The sequence below is a fragment of the Gallinula chloropus genome (genome assembly GCF_964237585.1).
Source record: "Gallinula chloropus genome assembly, chromosome: 26".
NCBI lineage: Eukaryota > Metazoa > Chordata > Aves > Gruiformes > Rallidae > Gallinula > Gallinula chloropus.
This window is the reverse complement of record NC_140111.1, coordinates 2,219,436-2,238,359: the sequence shown is the minus strand read 5'-3', so window position 1 is coordinate 2,238,359 and position 18,924 is coordinate 2,219,436. Positions and strand designations below refer to the sequence as shown.

Here is an 18,924-nt window from a genome sequence, read left to right as displayed (position 1 = left end):
GGGGCCGTCAGCTGTGCAGGGCTGTGCGTGTTCCTGCCTCTCCAGCACCTGTGAACACGTACATCCATCCCTGCAGCCACCCAAAGTTTCCTGCTATTCCTAACCCAAACCTGTCTCCTCCTTCTGCCGGGGGTCCCAGGGGTCCTGGCGAGACGGCCTCGGGCTGCTGCATCTCCCAGTGTCCCGGGGCTGGGCTGGGAGAGAGAACATCAGAAAGCTGCAGCAGGCAGAACGGTGGCTCCTCGGTCCCTGCTGCTGCTGCTGCTGCTGCAGACCTGGCTCCAGCAGCGTTAGGCAGGGAGTGAGGAAGGACAGGTTGCTCTCCATCATTGCCCATGCGTCAGTGCCCTCGGCTCCCCCCGCTTTGCTGCTGGCTGGGCAGGGTGGGCACAGCACCCTGTGGCTCTGGACTCCTGGTGTGGACCCTGTGGTGGGAGGCAGGGCTTGTGGAGGCGGGGGGGTGGAGGTAGCTGCGCGTTAGGGGTGATCTGTGAGTCCTGGAGGCACAGGGGATGCTGCGAGGGTCTGACCCTGCTCGCCCTCAGCTCGGGCTTTCCCAGGGAGTTTTGTCTCAGGGATGCACTTCCCTGGCTTAGGGTGCAATGGGGCTTTGGAGGTGATGGATGGAGGGATGGATGGAGGTATGGAGGGAGGTAGGTCACCCCAAACTGCCAGGGCCTGGACCCTGATGTTGTCCCCTGGTGTGGATGCTCGCCGTTGGGTTTACCTTGCACCTCCCTGTTGTGCTGGTCCACCTACGCCTTCCCGTTGCCATAGCGACTCTGCAATCTGATCTGCCCAACTTCTGCCTGCTTTTCCTGCCTTCTCCCCCAAAACCCTTGGCCCTCATGGTGCCCTGAGAGCAGGATGGAGACCTTGGCCCCTGTGCTGGGGAGCACAGCCGCTACCTGCTTCCCCCAGCATAGGGACCAGGCAGTGATGGGGTGTAGACCCCCCCCCCTAATTCCCCATCATGAGCAGGCTGAGGATGTGCTGAGCCCCAAGCCTGGACCCCAGAGAACCCGCAGCATGAGAAGGGTCCCTGACCTTGGATGTGGAAGCCACAGCAGGGGCTTTTTAAAGCCCAAGCAGGCAGCTGCATGGCTGATCCTCAGCAGAGCACTTGTCCTGACACATCACCGCTCCGGTGTGCATCGCTAGGGACGTGTTGGTGCTGGTTTGCTTTGTGGTGGCATCGGGGAGAGGAGGGGGCTGCCTCAGACATGGTGACAACCCACTATGGCATCTCAGGTGACATCTCTTGATGGCCATCAGAGCCTCTTTGGGCTGGAGGCTGGAGAGAGGTGCAGTAAAAACCAATCCCCTGCCTAAAGTGCCCTTTGCCTGCTGCCGGGAGGACTTGCCAAGACCCCCACCCTGAGGAGCCCAGGTGTGATGGGAAGCAGACCCAGTGCTCCTGCATCCCATCTCATTTTGTGCCAGCCTATCCCCCATATGCTGGGATGCTGGGGGTTGGAGAGGACCTCTTGCAGTAATTGGGGCACCCCAGATGTCTGTGCCGCTCTTCACCCCGGCTGCTGTTCGCATCCACCTCTCGCTCTTGTCACTTGGCTGTTTCCACTTTAATTCAGCTTCTCTTGTGCTGAAAAGCATTAAAAAAAACCCCCAACTTTAATAAGGAGAAACAGATTAAATTCACTTTAATGTTATTTTTCAAGGAGACTTTTTGTTTGTCAAGACATTGTGCCTGGGGGGGGACTCTATCAGAAACTGGAACTCCTGAAAATGAGTTAATTAAAAAGCCAATGAAACTGCCTCTGTCCCTCCCTTCGGTGAGGCGTGCTGGGGATGCTGCTGCTGCCCATTTCAGAGGGAGCCATTCGGTCCTGCCTTGTTAATCGCTAACGGATTTGTGGGATAATTGCAAACCAGGGGATGTCTGGCTTGGTCAGGGCAGTGACTCACTTGGATTTCATTTCCCCTCCTGGTTTTCTCCTGGGACAAAGACTCTTTATTTATTTATTTGAAAGAAATAAGCTTAACTACAACATGTTCTGCGCCCCATTCGGTCCCCCAGCTCAGTGTCCCCCCCCCCCCCTTCTGTGTGCAATGCTGGGGCATCTCCTGTGTGTGCACAGGTACCCTCATAGGATGCAGGAGCATCTCAACCCCCCCCTTTTGCCCTTGCACGCCCGCTCGAGCTCCCCAGCACACGCCTGTGCACACGCGTGCGCATGCCTGTGCTTTGAGGGAGGTGGAGGGGGGATAGTGAGCCCAGTCCTAGTTAGTCCATCATTTTGCAGCATCATGGACATGACTTTCATTGTAATTATAATCTCAGCCTTTGTAATTCTTCATACCTTCTGCACAGCTCTGCTGCAAGCGAGCTGCTGGGTTTATTGGTTGTAACGAGCCTGTCGCTTCAAATCCTCTCGCAGACCATTATCTCCCTTTGATGCTTTTGAAGAGCCAGTGATATGTTAATTCTACCTTGGCCCTTTCCTCTTCCCTTCTCTCTGTACAAATCCACCCTTGCCAGCCTGGCTGGCTGCCGCCCTGCTCGCAAGGGCAGCTGGGCACCGCGCTCAGGGGGGGTCCTGGATCTGTCTCCCCTGGGTTTTGGGGGAGCTGGTGGGAGGTGGGTACGCTTATGGCTGTGGTTGGTTGTGGCATCCTGGTCCTTGCCACCTCCTTGGGCAGAGCCCGTGCTGAAGGAATGCATCCTCTTTGCTGTAGGAGAGTTGGGGTGGGTGGAGGATGAGCTGATGGCAGGATGGGCTGGGCAAAGCGCCGGCGCTGAGCCCTGCTCCTGCCGAGCCCAGTGCGGCAGTGAGGACAGATGGAGCCCTGAAAGGTCTGTGTGGTGGTGTCCATCGCTCGCTTGGCCTGGCAAGCAGCACCAGATTGTCAGCCTTGGACAGCCCTGCCTCTCAGCAGGGTACAGGCAGCGCATCCCATATCCCCCATCCCAGCCCTGCCATGGCACCAGCAGCAGCCCCAGCTCTGCTCGGGAGTCCCAGGTACTCACTGTGCTGCCAGCAAAGGGGCTTTTCTGGAGCTGGATCCAGGGTCCTGGGAGAGGGTGGGTGCTGTGCCATCCTGGGGCATGCTCCAGGTCATGCTAAGCATCCCAGATCCCTTCCAGAATATTCTTGATTCCCACCCATGGTACTTGGGGTTCAGACCAGCTCGTTGCCGGTTTGATGCGGAGCGGCTGTGTGCGGTGGGGATGTAATTTATGGGCTTTGTGATAAGCCTGTCCAGTCATCCTAAAATAATAAATAAAATACAGACCAAGGGCTGGCATGAGATAGGATCAGTAATATCAGGGTCTGAGGAAAAGTACCCAGACTCCTCAACAGTGAAATAAAGAGCATGGAGTAGTGGTGGGGTGTTTATAAAAAACACAGAGGGAAAAAAAGTCAGGAGCATCATTTCCCACCACAGACTGGGTTGGGGCCCTTTAGGGACTGGGACAGACTGGTTTGGACAGAACTTGGAGTATTTGGCCGAAATATCGATCCCATTGTGGCTGCCTGATGCAGCCATTGAGAGCACGAAAGGGGGGGGTTGGGGGATAAGCATCCCCTGGGTGTGAGGGCAGCACATCCATGCATCCAGAGACCAGGCGTCTCTGGGGGTTGGGGGGCTCACCCCCTTTCCTGCCTAGCGGGGAGAACCAGAGTCTGGCAGGGGAAGGGGATGAAGGATTTCCTGCTGCCCCACTGGAAGGTGGCTGTGATTTATCACAGGTCCCTCACGTAGACTTTCCTGGGAGGCAGCACCCACGCCTGGCCCCGGGGAGATGGGCTGAGGGCTGCCAAGCAGAAGCTGATCCCGAGCTGCTGCCCTGTGCAGCTTCACTCCAGACGCTTCCCAATCAAGACGCTGGCATGTCAGATCCTTCAGGAGCTGATGCAATCCCTCTCAGAGACAGAGAGATGGGCCCGTGGTACCCTGCAGCTCAGCAGGAGCGTTCTGCCTACCCTCAGCAGCCTGAGCTTCCATCCCCAGTGGGATGCTTTGGCTTGGAGCACGGTGTGGCTGCGGTTTGGGCTTTGCACAGCCCAGTGGGTACTGGCACTGCCATGAGCCCAGCATCCTGTACCAGGAGCTGGAGCTGCAGAGAGCTGCTGATGCAGCTCATGTGCTAATTGCTGGCTGCGGTGGATGGATGGCTTCGTTGGGTCCCGAAAGGCGTTCCGGGGTGGTTTCTCCATTTCAAGCTCCTGGTGCTTTGGATGGTGCTGGGATAGGCTTGGATCCTGCTGGTTGTTATCTAATAGTGCCTGGTAATCGCAGCTCTGGACTTCTATTTCTGGTTCTTGCTTCTGAGTCACGGTGTGCCCTTGGAAAAGACCTTTGTGCCTCGAGGCTCATCTGCTGCGCTCCTTTGGCTTAAATCACTTCTAAACCAGTTTGGACTTTGGTTGAGGCAGGTCCTGCTTTGGGTCTACTGGTGTCTCATGGAATATTAATGATCACTGCTCCTCCAGTTGGAATGCGAGTGCGCTGCTGCCCCTGGAGATGGGGCTTTGTGTGGATGCACATGGAGCAGACCTTGGCAGCAGAAGGGTTAATGCCCCAGCTGCTCTGTGGGTTGTTAAAGTCCTTGGGTAAATACTCCCTGATGGTCTAACCTTACTGGAACAACTTCTTTCCCTGCTCCCAGAGCATCGGGGTGGAAGACTCCTTAGGAGCCACCGGGCATTGTGGGGACTCATGGGGCCTGGGAGCTTGGGGCAGGCACTTGCTCTCTGATAATAGTGATAGTGGTGATGATACTATTATCCTGTGGTGACAACGGGGAAATAAGTGCTGTAAAGAAGCGAGGGAATAGGCAGGTGGGAGAGGGGAGAAAAGAGCGGTCGAGAACTTTGATCCCAAGAAAAAGGCTGTTGGGACCCCTTCCTGCCCCCTTCACCCATCAGCTGCACATCTCAGTGATGTCAGGATGCACCCATCCCCTTCCGGCAAGGTGGATCTTGTGTCTTGTCACCAGATCGATTTTCCCTCCTTCTGGGTGTGCTGCCTCCTCAGGGCATCCCAGGAGCTGGGCTGGGCTGCGTGGGCATTAGGGGACCATCCCCAGGGTGGGATGAAGCTGCTGGTGATGCTGCGGTGCCAAGTGCACGCCCTGCTCTGCAGTGGTCTGCTTTGCCTGCAGCAGCAGGGACCTCACCTGTCCCCATCCTCCGGCACGGTGTGCTGGGGATGCTCAGCCCCGGCGTCCTCTCGGTCCCTTCGTTGTCCTCCAAGGACTTGCTTGGCTCCTGCAGCCCCATCCTGGCTGTGCCAGCTCAGTGCTGCCCTGCAGAGGGGTCCTGAGCCCCTAACCCACACACCACCCCGCTGCCTGAGGGTGGTGGTCGCAGTGAGGTGCAGCTCCCAGCATCCTTGGGACCTTCGGTGCCGTGTCCCACTGGTGATTAGCGGTGGGTGGCTTGGGCACAGATCCCACCCAGCTCCCCAGCTTGCTGGGCTGCCAGTGATGCCAGCGCCTGTCACTGGCTGTAGCACATCGGCTTGACACCGGTGGCAACGCAGCAGAGAACCCGCAGAGAAGGGGGGGGGGACAGGCCAAAGATGGGGGCAGGATCGGAAAATCCCTTTAAAAATACAAATTATTCCATCTTCCAGCACTGACTCCCAGGGCAGCAGCCTGACCAGCACATGCCAGGGCAGCGTGGGCATACTGGTGCCCCCAGTAGCGATGCTGGGCTGCCATCCCACTCCCTGCTTCACTCTGCCTCAGTTCCCTTGCACGCATCGGGCTGCATGGAGCATCCATCGCTTGCATGATCCAGCTTCCCCCCTTTGCCAGCCCGGAGCAGCATGAAGCTTAAGGAACCCATTGGGATGGGGCTTTAAGCAGAAGCAAGAGCAGGTTTAATGTTGCAGTTTAAAGCCAACGATTCTCGAAAGGAAAACAAAAGTTCAAACCAGAATCTTAATGGTATTTTTTTTTGTGTGTGTTTTTTTGTTTTGTTTTGTTTTCTTTTCTTTTGTTGTTTTATTTTCCGTTAGCAACCCAACTACTGGAGCTTTAAGGTCAGTACTTCTGATTTCTCCTGCTTCTGCTGGAAGGTGCATGCTCTCTTCCAGCCTTGCCTCATCTCTGTGTCTGTGTTAGGGGTGGGGTGGGAGCTCGTGGGGGGAGTTTGTTGTTGAGGAGTCCTGTGTGTGCTGAAATAGCCTGTTCTCAGCTCAGCGGCTGGTGAAGCTCGTGAGAAGCATCCTCTGCTTTTGGGTTGGGCTGTGGGGGAGGACACACAAAGCGGTTCTCTGAGAGGGGTGGATCTGTGTCCTGCCCTTGTTTAGACCCCAGCACCCCAGCGTCTAGTCCTGCTGCTCTGGGGTTAGACCCTAATTCTGTGGGAAACAGCAGAAAAGAGCCTGTCCTGGTTGAGCCCCACAACCCACCTGTGGAGCTCCATCCCAGGCAGAGGGGTCACTCCTGTTTCCAGCCTCCTCATCCTCAGGGGAGGGGAGCAGAGCCTGTCCCTCCCATCCCAAGCACCAGGACCCACCGTGCTTCCCATCGTGGGGCGCTGGTCGCTCTCCTGCCCCGTACCCACATCCCCATCTCCCTCTCCCCTCGTTCCCCGGAGAGCCCAGGTTGAGCCCACACTGCTGGGGCAAGAGGCGAGCTTGGAGGGGTGTGTGTGTGTCTCAGGATGGGGGTGCTGGTGTGCTGCTCCCTAAATCTGTGCTTGCCAGAGGTGGGGTTGGTGGGGGACCAGCAACCATCTCCCCAACACAAAAGCCACCCCAGACCCCAGCTTGCGTTGGGCATGTTGAGGGACCTCTAGACCAGCCAGTGGAGTTATTTATCCAGCTGATGGTGTTGGACCCTGCGGGAGGGGAAGGGGCATCCCTGTCCTGTGTCAGCCATTGCATCTCTGCCTCCACCCTCTGCTCCGGGGTGGAACGGTGCCGGCACCGGTAGGCTCATCCGGAGGTTTGTAAGAATTCCCCCTTTGCTTCGTTGCATCGGGATCTTTGTGCCTGACCCCACCTTTCCCAGCCTACACAAAGGGGACCCTGGCAGGAGTCTCCTGGCAGCGCCCAAGGTCTCTGCCTGCCCGGGGATCCCTGCCAGCACCTCGCAAACAGTTGCCCTATTGTCTGGCAGGTTGAAGTACGCATGTCACCGCGGCTCCCCTTCCTCCCTCCCTCCTCCTCCTCCTCGCCCAGGGATGCTGTGGCAACACTTCAAGGTCAGGCGTGTTGCTGGATGACCTTGGCGTGTTATCCCTGGTGAATTTGCTCTTCCTGTGGAAGAAACAGGCACGTTCCTTGGTTGGCAGAGGGGAGTGGAGGAGCTGTGGGACACGCAGGATGCCCGGCTGGTTCCGAGTGTCCGTTCTTGAAGCACTTGTGGCGTGAAATGTGTGTGAGCAGCAGCTCCCCCGAATTTTCAGCTGTCTGAGTTCTCACTGGCCACGTGTCCTCCAGGACATTCCTGGGACTGGGAGTGGGGGAAGGCACAAAACCCTCATTAATTTTCATTTTCCCCCTTGTTTTTTGTAAGCAATAAGATAGGGGTGAACTTTAGGGGTCCATTGCTCCCCAGCAGCAGCCACAGAGGGGATGTTCAGATTCCTCTCAACTCTGTTTTTCCACCCGAGCCTGGAAATACTTTGTGTTGCTGCTGGAGCATCATCCCTGGCTGATCCCATGGGGAAAAATGTGTTATGGGTTAAATCACCCCCTGCTTCCCCACTGAGGCAGGTCCCCAGCTGCCCGACCCCGCTGCATGAGCCAGAGGCAGCTGGGGATGGCTTGTCGTGGGGGGAGCCCTGTGGAGGGGTGATCCCTGCAAGCAGGTGCAGGGGGGTTCCTTGCAGCCCCCACAGCCACCTGTGTCCCCTGGGGTCTTCTGTAGCTGCGGGCTTGGCCTTCAGCTGGGAACGCTGCCTTTCCCACCCCTGCTCTGTCCCCAAAATAAGAATCCTTAGGTTCCCAGCCTGTGTCTAGCTGCCCCCCACTGCTAGGGGGTGGGGGGAATGCACAGACCCAGCCCTTCTCTGTCCCTCTGCCAAAAAAGCCAGAGCCCTGGCTGATGTGGGCTGGGGAGATCAGAGGGTGGGAAGGGCCATGCCAAACTCCCAGGGATGCAGCGTGCCCCAGGACCCGCTCTCCTCCTGCCCTGGCGTTCCTCACCTGACTAGGGATGGGGTGGGGGGAGTGGGTGCTGGCTGTGATTTGGGGCTCTCTAGGCGTGGGCTTTGGGGGAAGGGGGGCCTTGCATTGCTGTGTTTGCTGGCCGTGGCGTTGGCGATGAGCGGATGCTCGTGGATGTGGATGGCAGTTCCATCGCTGTGGTGGAGGGGTCAGGGAGACCACGCTGTCCTCAGCCATCTCACCCTCTGTGTCCCCTCGGTCCTGGTCCTTGTCCTGCCCTGGCGTGTCCCCAGGATTTCTGTAGAGTGGGAATGTCCCTCCCTGCTCGCACCCATCCTGCTGCTGGGTGGTGGCTGTTGTCCTGCTGCTGCCAGTGCCCAAGTCCCTTGGCCAGGTGGGCTGATACCTTACCCCCCCATCCATCACTGAAACCACATCCTGGCTCACTGCCACCGCCCCTCCGATTTGGGGGTGCTCAAAGCACATTCTGGGTGTCAGCCTCTCCTGGGCAGGAGCATCTCTGTGGGGCACAGGGGCTCCAGGGCCACACATCCCTGGGCCTGACTGGTGGGGGGAGAAAAAAATCCCTTTTCAGGGATGCAGCAGGGAGGGGGCTTCACCGCAGAGACCTGTGAAGGGCGGGGGGGGGGGTGAGGGCTGGGGGCACCCTGCTGCTGCACTAAGGCAGGGGGTGGGCTGGCTCCTCGCTGGGGCGAGTGGGCTGGGGGAGGAATGGGAAGGACCAAAGGCAGAGCTCCCCGAGCTGCTTTGGTGCCAGGGCTTTAAAGGAACATCAAAGGGACCGACGCAGGAGCTGGCGGGGGAAGAAACGGCTGGGATGAGGAAGGGAGGAAAGGGAGGGGGGCACACACGTAGGATGGGACACGTTTGTGCTTAGAACAAGTGTCTGGGGCTGTGTCCCCACGTCGCACAGTGACAGCACAGCCCCTGCTCCAGCCGAGGCCTCAGTCAGGCTTTCGGCCTGCGGCGGCTTGGCCAGGCCAGGCCACAGGCCTCACCAGGGATGCTGGTCTCGTCAGCGGGAAGCCATTTCCACCTCCCTCGGACGCCAGGCTCTGCCCAGGCCAGGCCGCAGTGTTTACTTGCAGGAGCTGAGCTTAGCTCCCGTAATCCTGCCTCCCCCTCCCGTGCCCTCCCCCTGGCCTTGGCATCCGCCGCACTCCTCACAGACCCCGGCATTTTATCGCCTGTGGGAGGAGAGCGATGGGCTGGACCCAGGGGAGCAGCTGCAGAGCTGCAACCTCCTTCTTGTTCTTGGGGTGTTCGCTGCTTTTCAGACCTCTCCCAGGCTCTTTGGGTGCTTGGGTGTCCATTAACCCTGGGCATTGGCGCTGTTTTATCATCGCAGCAGGGATGAAAAGAGCATCCTTAGTGTAGGGATTGGGGAAACTGAGGCACCGTGGAACTAAGTGATTTGCCTGAGGGTACCCAGGGCGAGTGCCTCAGCAGGACCCGCAGCAGCGCCTGGTGGGGGGGTGTCCCACATTTGGGGCTCAAGTTCCCTACAGCTGTTGCTGCTGAAGCTGTTTGGTTGGGGTTGGGCTCCAAACCTGCTCCTCGGAGCCTTTTTCCCCCACACATGTCAGGCAGAGCCCGGCCACCCCCCGTACAGCTGTTAAAGCAAATCATGCCTCAAATGCCAGAGCGCTGAGAGCCCTGTCACCTGTCACCGCGGCATCCCCATCGCCAGCGCTGCCAACCCGAGCGTCCCTGCTGGTTTGCAGCCCATGCTGGCTGCCTTCCCTCCCTTCCTCCGTGGCTGCAGCCCTGTGACCCCCAGGAAGGGCTTGTTCCTTCTTTCCCCCCTTCCCCATCCCCTCCCCGTTGTGTTCTCACGCTCAGCTTTGCTTCCCACCCGCCGGCGGCCCCGAAGGATGCGGTAATTTGCTTATTTTTGGAAGATGCTGTCACACGAGGCGGCGGCATCGCCGGGAGCAGGGGATGAATGCGGCCGCTGCTCAGCCCCAGAGAGGGAGGGGATGGCTGGGATGGAGGGGGGACAGGCACCCCCATCCCCAAAACTACAGCCCACCAGTTTCCTCTCCGTAATCCACCCTCTGGGATCATTTCTGCTTCAGGGGAGGTGCTGGGTTGTGTTCCCCCACACACCCCATTTGTCCAGGGTGTTGTGGCAGGGATGCTCCTCTCCCCAGGGATGCCAGGTTGGACACGCCTGGGTGAGGCACTGGGAAGCCAGCTCCAGGGACAAAAGGACATCTGCCTTTGCTTGGGGGGTTAATGATTATCCTCCCTGTGGGATCCAAGGTCACACCAGCGCTGGGAGATGAGGATGAGTGGGCACAGCACATCCTCTCCCCCGGGCTGGTCCCAGCTCCAGCCTCCTGGACACCAGGACCTCCTGCTACCCCAGCACTGCTGGGTGGAGGCTCTTCCACCCCTGTGCTTTTGGGTAGGAACCGGGTGTTTTGGGGGCTGAACGCAGAGTCCTCAGCAGGACAGGATGGTGTGGTGTGGCAAGGACAGCCCTTGGAGCTGCCTTCAGTGAGAGCATCCTGCTTACCGGGCACGTGCTGCCACCCTCACTGCCCGTGCCCAGAGAGGGACAGAGAGGGGACTGCCACCATGGCAGGCAACCAGCTGCTGTCAATATTCATGAGGCTGCAGAGGATCCAGGCTTTTAAATATTCATCAGGCAGGCGAAGGAAGGCGGGAGGATGTTGGTGCCAGCAGGAAGGGGGGAAAAAAATTGCAGAGGTGTGCAGGGGGGGTGGGCAAGCAGCCACCTGTGTCATCCCCACACCCCGTGGAACCATCCAGGCTGTGACTGAGGGCAAAAGGGTGTTTTCTGCTTGGAGAAACAACATCCAAGCATCAGGCTCCTGCTCATCACTTTCTGAGGGTTGGGCAGCTTGTGGGCGTCGCAGGGCAGGCAGGATGGATGCTGGTGTCCTGCAGATGTTTGTCATGGGGGGACACACCCCCTTCTGGGCTGTGCATGGGGCCCATCACAGGGTAGCAAGCTCTTGCCTGGCTCCTGCTCACATCTGGCTGCCGGTAGCAGGCTGGGCACATCTGGAGGGGAAGGCCCCTTGCTTTAGTCAAGGGGTCTGGTTTAAAAAAAAAAACCCTAATCCGATTTGAACGCTAATCCTGTTAACATTGAGATCAGGATTAATTCTGGGTTAATCGGGATAATCCTGACAAAATGTTGAGCATTAGATGCTGGGTGAATTATTGCTGCCGGGAGCGGGACGCTTTTAATTCGGTGCTGAGACCCAGCAGGCTGAGAGGGGTGTGGGGGGGGCTGTGGAGGGGGATGGAGGGTCCACAGCCCCCTTGGGTGGGGAACACTTGTGTATATCCCTTTGTAGCATGGTCAGATCACCCTGGGCCTCTTCCTACTTCCACCTTTGGTGCTGTAGCCCCAGCTGGGATGTACAGGAGGAGGGTGATGCCACAGCCCCTGCATGCGGTACTGGGACAGCTGGGATGCTCTGTCTGATGCCCAGGCTGGGGGGAGCAGTGAGGGGATGCCCAGGCACCAGGGTTGCTGCATCCCAGTCAGGGGTTGCTGCGTCCTGTTTGGGGATGGATGCTGCATCCTGGTCATGGGTGCTGCGTCCCAGTTGGGATTGCTGCACCCCAGTTGGGATTGCTGCGTCCCAGTTGGGATTGCTGTGTCTTGGTTGGGGATGGATGCTGCATCCTGGTGTGGGATACTACGTCCTGGTGTGGGATGCTGCATCTTGGTTGGTGTTGCTGTGTACCAGTTGGGGATGGATGCTGCATCCCAGTTGGGATTGCGGTCTCCTGGTTGGGGATGGATGCGTCCTGGTGTGGGGTGCTGCATCCCGGTTGGTGTTGCTGCATCCCAGCTGGGGATGGATGTTGTGTCCCAGTGTGGGATGCTGTGTCTTGGTCAGGGCTGCTGCATCCCAGTCAGGGATGCTCCCAGGAGGGATTTGCAGCCAAACTTGAGGCAAGGAACCGTCTGCTGGGGCAGTGTCCTGTTACCTGGCTCCTCTTACAAAACAGACGGGCGGCTCTTCGCTGACTCACTCTCTAGGAGCATCAATAATTAAAGATGAGCAGAGCTCGTTAGGAATGAATGAATGAATGGAAATGAATGAACGGAGAGGGCTGTGTTCTTCTGGAGTCAGTTTGTTTGGAGAGGGGTCAGAGCTGCTTCGGGTGACAAGGCTGCTGGCAGGGTGCTCTGGGCAGGCTGGGGTGTCTCCAGCCCTCCTCCCACCCTCGAGCCCCTCCAGTCATTACTGGGGCCTGGAGTGGGGGCACGACATGCAGGTGATGGGCTTTCACCCCAGCACCTCTGAGCCTGAGTGGTGGGAATGGGTGTTACACCCACAGTGTCAGTTTGAAGGCTTTTCTGTGTAGGGGGGTGAAGGAACCATGTTTGCTGGTGTTTTCCCATCCCTTTGTTCTTGAGATCCATTTTCACCAGGGATGGTGCTGGCTGGGAGCAGCTCTCTGAGCCAGGCTTTTGGGGATGCTCCCCTTCAGCTCCAGCTCATAGATATTGACTGTCCCATGCAGCCTCTGGCACCATCACCCTGTCCCACAGAGGCTGTGGGGTCACAGTCCCTGTGCTGCCCCATCCAGATGAAATCTGGGCATTCAGGACCCCGAGCATCACCCCGTGGGGATGCACAGGCAGGAGGGGAGGGGTGCAGGGAAGGCCTGGGAGAGATGTTTATTTTGGTAGATATTCTAATGTTTAGTGTTCCTTTTTGTAGGTAGGGGAGACAGGCAGGGCTGGAGAGGAGTGATGGAGAGCCAGGCTCCAAGAAGCATCAGGCAGCATCCCCACGTGAGGGATCCTCTGCCCCCTCCCAGTGCTGTCTCCAAGGGGTGTGGTGCCAGGAGATGGCACAGAAAGGTGCTGGGGCTCCCCTCAGTCCCACAGCAAGCCCCCTCAGGGGGGGTGACCGCCTGCACAGCTCAGCAACAGCTCGAGCATCCTCACAGCAGTGATGCCTGAACACCCTTCCTCTCTCCCAGCACCGCAGCTGGAGGCTGGCGGGGTCTCCTCACCTTTAGGATGGGTGCTGAGACCCAGCGCCCACCCTGAGAGCTCAGCACATCACCAGATGGGACCTGTAGTCAGAGGCTGGATTAAACGATGAGAGGGGGGGATTATGAGGGATTAATCCAGATCAGTGTCCAACCAGGGGCTGGAGCGGGGGGTTTATGGGCTCGGTAAATAACTGGGCGCGTTGCTTGGCCAGGGCTGGGCTCGCCAGCCCCACGCCAGCTGTTTCCCAAGCTGGCTGCAGTGGGTTTTAGGGTGCCCTCATCTTTATCCCCATCATGTGGTGCGGCAGAGGAGCCCCAAACAGGCAGGAGCTGGGAAGGTGGCGGGGTGGCAGGGCACCCATGCAAGGGCGATGCCCGGCCGGCCCCAACCTGCTCCAGAGCATCGTCCCTGCCCATGGGGTGGGATGGAGCGTGAGCTGGGGGAGTCTGGGGGCTGCCACCGGACCCAGCCCCGCAGCAGCTGCCCAGCACAGCCAGGGCTCCTTCTCCTGGTGACGCTGGGGTCCTGGGGACAGGCTGAGCTCGGGGTCCAGCGCTGCCTGTGGCATTAGCACGGCGAGGGCTTCTCCTTCCCAGCGGCAAGTCCAGGTCTGTATCAGTGCTTGGGCTGTGCTAGATGGGGTTTTTTGGGGGGGGAGAGGGGTTGGGCTCTCTGCCAGGACAGGCTGCAGAGCTGGGCTGGGGGCTAGATGAGGGAAAAGGAGCTGTGTGCCCTGGGCACATCTCCATGGGGTGCTCAGGGAGCCCCTTCCACTGCCCGGTCTCCTTGGAGTAAATAATATTCTCCCCAGGGCTGAAACACCCCCGGGTACCACAGGCTCTGTGTGATGTACGGGGGGGTCTGAAACGGGGCTGAAATGGCTTTGCCAGCCCTGTTGCCCCCAAACCCCTCCTGCCACTCTCCTCCATGCCCCTGGTCCCTCCACTCCTCTCCTAAACTCTCCCCCTCCTCCCTCTGGCCATCTCAGCTCTCCATCTCCCCTACTCCAGTGGGATAACTGCACTGCCCATCACCACCAGGTCCTGGGGTCTCCCAAATGCCACTGGCACCTCGACTAGGTGGTAGGGGGGGATACTGAAGAGGGGTGTGGAGGGAGGGATGGCAACAAGAAGGCTGGGAGGGGGGAAGGATGGGAGCAGCATCCTTATCTAGCCAGGCAGATATAATGAAGCTGCCTCTGTGCTGACAGTAAAGGGATTGTTGGGAGTTTTAGGAGCTAAAAGAATTGCTTAATTGTGTCTTTTTTTAGCTCTGGGGAGATAAGAGACAAAAGCCCCAAGTCTCCCCCTGTTCCCTGTCCCACCTCTTTTATATAAGGCTCAGAGGGAGGCGTGGAGGGGCTGGGGATGCTCCTGTACCCCCCAGCATGCTGTGTGTGTGGGGGGGAGTTCCTGCTGCCTTCCCCAGGAGGGGCCCGCAGGGGAGCTGGGTGCTTTGTGAGTGGGTTTTCCCTGGGAGAACCAGCACAACAGCACCCATGGTGCACTCCTGGGGTGGGAAGGCTTTGCTGAGGCTGCTGCACCAGCGAGATTTTCTCTGCTCTAGCACACAGGAGGTTCTGGGAGCTTTAAACCACTCCCTGGATACAGCAAGCAGGTTTCCTCCTCAGGGCAGGCTGCAGTTGCCCTGAGCCCAGTGCCCATCACCACCCTGACCCCAGTGCCCATCACCACCCTGACACTGGTACCCATCACCGCCCTGACCCAGGGTGCCAATCACCACCCAGACCCTGGTCCCCATCACTGCCCTAATCTTGGTGCCCATTACCACCCCAATCTTGGTGCCCATCACCTCCCTGCCCCTGGTGCCCATCACCCCACCATCACAGCTCTGCCTTCCCCAAAAACAAGCTGCTCAAGCTTTTCCCACCCACAGATCCAGCTGCGGCTGGAGCTCCCGGGCTGCTGTCCCATGGCCTTGGGCAGCTTTTGTTTTGCTCTTGGGCAGCTGCACTGTTCCACCCTCCCTTCCCTTCTCACCCTGCCCATGAACCTCCCACACTCTGAGCCACGGTGTGGGGCAGGCACCAGGACCAGGGGGTCGGGGGGAGATGCTGCTGCTGCTGCCCCTGAGCCCGGCTGCCCCGATGGGTCCCAGCACACGATGCTGTGGCAGAAACCAGCCCAGTGCCGTTGAACCCTGCTCTGTGACACTGTTCCCTGCTCTGTGACACTGTTCCCTGCTCTGTGTGACACTGTTTCAGCAAGAAATGGGTCATCGCCCAGCGTGGCATCGCTGCAGCTCAGGGACAGCGGGCGGGAGAACCGTGTCCCCCACACCCCTCCTCCCCTCCAGCCCCTCACTGTCACTGTGAGTGGGTTTCAGAGGCCACAGGGAAAGTTCTTGGTGGCCACAGTGGATTTTTGGTTCTTCTGAAGCTGCAGGAGAGCCAGTGCTCTGTGTGGGGGTCTGATCTTGGGTTACATTGCCCCTCGGGGCAGGGAGGGGACATAACTGAGAACCAGGGGGCAAAAGACCTTTGCTCCCAGGCTGAAGGTCCAGGGTGGGGTTTGGTCACCTCCTTGCAAAGCGCTGCTGAGCTGCTGGGATGCATCCCTAGATCCTAGCTGGGAGCTGCAGGGGGTGGGCTCCAGTGTGACAGCCACTGGCTGCGTGCAGAGCGATGCTCTGGGTGGGTATGTGGGTGCTGGCGTTGATCCTTGCTGTGGTGGGGCTGGGGGGCTTTGATGAGCCCTTTGGGATGGCAGGTGCTCCCCAGGCAGGAGGATTTTGGGGTCAGGACTGGCTGTGGATGGCTCCTCCTTGTCCTGTGTGGGATGCAGTCTGGGCCAGACGGTGCCAAAGGTTTGATGTTTGTTTTCTCCCCACATGGGATGGAAAGCTCAGCCCACACACTCCGAGCAGAGATCTCAGCAGCATCCCAGGGAGCTGGGGACTTGTGTGTCCCCAGGACCAGGGCAGCCCCCACATCTCCCCCTCTTCTGGAGCAGCAGGGGGCACACCCATCCTGTCACTGGAGATGCTGGTACGGACAGCAAGGCAGGATTTAGTACCCCCCCCTATACCCCCCCCCAGAGCATCTCCAGTGGCACAGGGATCTGGGCACCCATTTTAGAGCCTGTTCTACTCCAAATTGGGTCCTGTCAACTCTGGGTGGGCTGTGAGCCTTGTAAATGGGTCTGGGGGAGGTTGGGGGGGGGGGGGAGCAGAGCCACCGTGGGGGCTGTCGGGCCACGTCGGCACCAGCCGGTGCCAGGGGCGGGAGGCAGGATGTGTGGGGGCTGAGTTGTCAGTTAGTGTGTTATCTTAGAGCAGAGTAAGTCATTAGTGAAGCAGAGCAATAAAAAACAATTCCCTCTTAGTTGGCTCATTAAGGGTCTGCTGGAGGCCAAGGACAGAGCAGCCACCACACCCTCCCCCTCGCTGAGCATCTCTGCTCCCTGCTGCAACCCCTGGCAAAGCCAGAGCAGCCAAAATGGGCAGACAACCCCTCAAATAGCACTTGGGGTCACCCCCTTGCACCTCTGCCCTCTCCATTTCTCCAGCATCCCACCCAGCCTGGGGCAGGCAGGTGCCCTGTGCCCAGTGACAGGGGGCTGGTCCTGTGCCCGTGGAGGTGCTGAGCAGCACAGGGTGCTGGGGAGGGGGTGCTGTGCTCTCACACTTGTGCCATGGGGGCTTTGTGGGGCTGCTGGGTCCCTGCCTGGGGTGGGAGAGCCGATCCCTGAGCACGCTGGGCTGAGCATCAGGCCAGAACGGTCCCTTCTGGGCTAAAAGCCTGTTCACTTCCATCTTCAGCTTTCCCCCTCTTTTTTTTTTCTTTGCCTGATGCCATAATTAGCTCCATCAGATGAGCTTAATTACCTGGGGTCAGCTGTAACCCTGAGCAAAGGCAGAAGATAAGAGGGGACTGGGATCACCTGGAGTGGGGCAGTGCTTCTTGTTCCACCACACAGGCTGGGGTGTGGGAGGGGAGTGTGCTGGGGTGCTGTGGGGGCTCTGCCATGGTGGGGTGCTGTGCTGTGCTGTGGGCACCCTGATGCCTTGGGATGCTGTGCTGTGGGGCTGTGGGCATCCTGATGTGTTGGGGAGCTGTGCTATGGGGCTGTGGGGACCCCAATGTCTTGGGGTGCTGTGCTATGGGGCCATGGGGGCCCCTGATGTATTGGGGTGCTGTGGGGACCCCAGTGTGTTGGAATGCAGTGATGTTTGGGCCCTGATGCCTTGGGGGGCTGTGCTATGGGGGTGTGGGGACCACAGCAGGGTGTAGTGCTGAGCCACATGCACCCTGCTACAGCCTTAGCAACAAGGATGCCACATGGCAACACGGCCTCTGCTGTCCTGTTGTGCCATGGGGAGGGGGAGGCAGCAATCCCCCCCCTTCCCCCCCACCCCCCTTGGCTAAATCGATTGTTTCTTGTGATTCTTTTCCCCAGGCAAACCATGTCCTGGGGGTGGAGTGTGAGCCAGGCACCTCTTGTCACCTCCAGCCAAAGCTCGATGGCTCTTAAAGTCCAGCCTGGAGGTGGGGTCTGGTTTGGGAGTGGGCAGCAGAGAGGGATGGACAGAGGGGTGGATGGACAGACAGATGGAGACAGGGCAGACTGGCATGAACCAGGGGCAGGTGCAGAGGGGATGGGGCTGCCAGAGGGCACAGCCAGGCTGCAGGGCAGCCCTGGCAGCGTGGGTCACGTCCTGGACACGTGGGTCACGTTCTGGCTGCTTGCTCCTGGCCAAGGACCCATCCTGGCTCAGGATCCAGGGGTGCACAGCACAGCAAACCCAGAGCAAGCCAGCCAGCGATGGGGGGGCACCAACCCTCCAGGTTTCCTGGGGCTGTGGATGGACAGGGATCCCCCAAACCCAGCTACAGCCTGAAATCCTGCATGATGTGAACGTGGGTGAAAAGGGTCGATGAGGTGCTCAGGGATCTGGTTTAGCGTAGGATGGGAATGGTTGGACTTGAGGATCCTCTAAGGTCTCTTCCAACCTTGTGATGCTGTGATTCTGTGATGGGGGTCTCCCCATCACCTCCTGTGCCCCATGGCTGGGGATGGGGCTGGTGGCTGTGCCAGCCCAGGTCTGGTCCAGCCCCTGATGTCAGGCTCGGAGCACCCACACTGCCAGCAGCCTCTGTGCTCCGACACCAACCCCACGAAGCCGCCGATGTCGCAGCAATCAGCTACAGCAAGAACATTCCAAGCCCTAGAAAACCCCCACCCCACCAGATTAATTAAATCCTCCAATTAATGTCTAATTTAAAGGATGATGGTGGTGGCTGTTATCATTTCCTAGTGATTTTTTTTCTCCTTTCACTCTTCAAACCAGAGCTGTGTCCCTCCCGTGCTGCCTTTCCCCCACCCCAGGAGCTGTTTGTTCTCCTTCTCTTTGATTTCCCAACGTTAAACACAGGGCTGCAGAAACCCAGCCTTGTATTTTGGGGCACAGATGGGCACCCCTCACTCTGCTGCCAGGCAAGGAGTACCTGGGGCAGGAGAACCCCCTGGCTGGGTGCCTGTGAGGTGTACTCTCGCACAGGGGATGGCTGTGAGATCAGACTCCTGGTGTATTAAATCTTCACGGCTATAAACCTGAAGCCATCACGTTCCCCTGGCTCAGGCAGCCATAAACCTCAGCGCTGCTGCTTTGCTTCCAGAATAAGCCAGGCATTTATGTTTCCCAGGAGCTGGTTCATTGGTGTAATGGATGTGTAACCTCCTGTAATTGCTAAGGTTATTCCGGTGCTCGCAGGCGAGCTCCGGCTCTCTCACCAGCCAGCCAGCTAGGGCTGGGGTTTATTTCCAGAGGGGTGATGGTGTGGGGGTGGGGAGGAGCTT

General features: G+C 58.8%; 1 protein-coding gene across 1 annotated transcript in view; it reads left to right on the top strand.

The window, feature by feature from the left end:
• SRCIN1 (SRC kinase signaling inhibitor 1) overlaps positions 1-18,924 on the top strand; it is a gene marked incomplete at both ends in the record, with an annotated part of 44,435 nt that overhangs the window by 9,170 nt on the left and 16,341 nt on the right. The window contains one exon of the mRNA XM_084275303.1: positions 5,989-6,012. Coding sequence (XP_084131429.1) covers positions 5,989-6,012 — 24 coding nt within the window. The remainder of the gene's footprint in view (positions 1-5,988; positions 6,013-18,924) is intronic.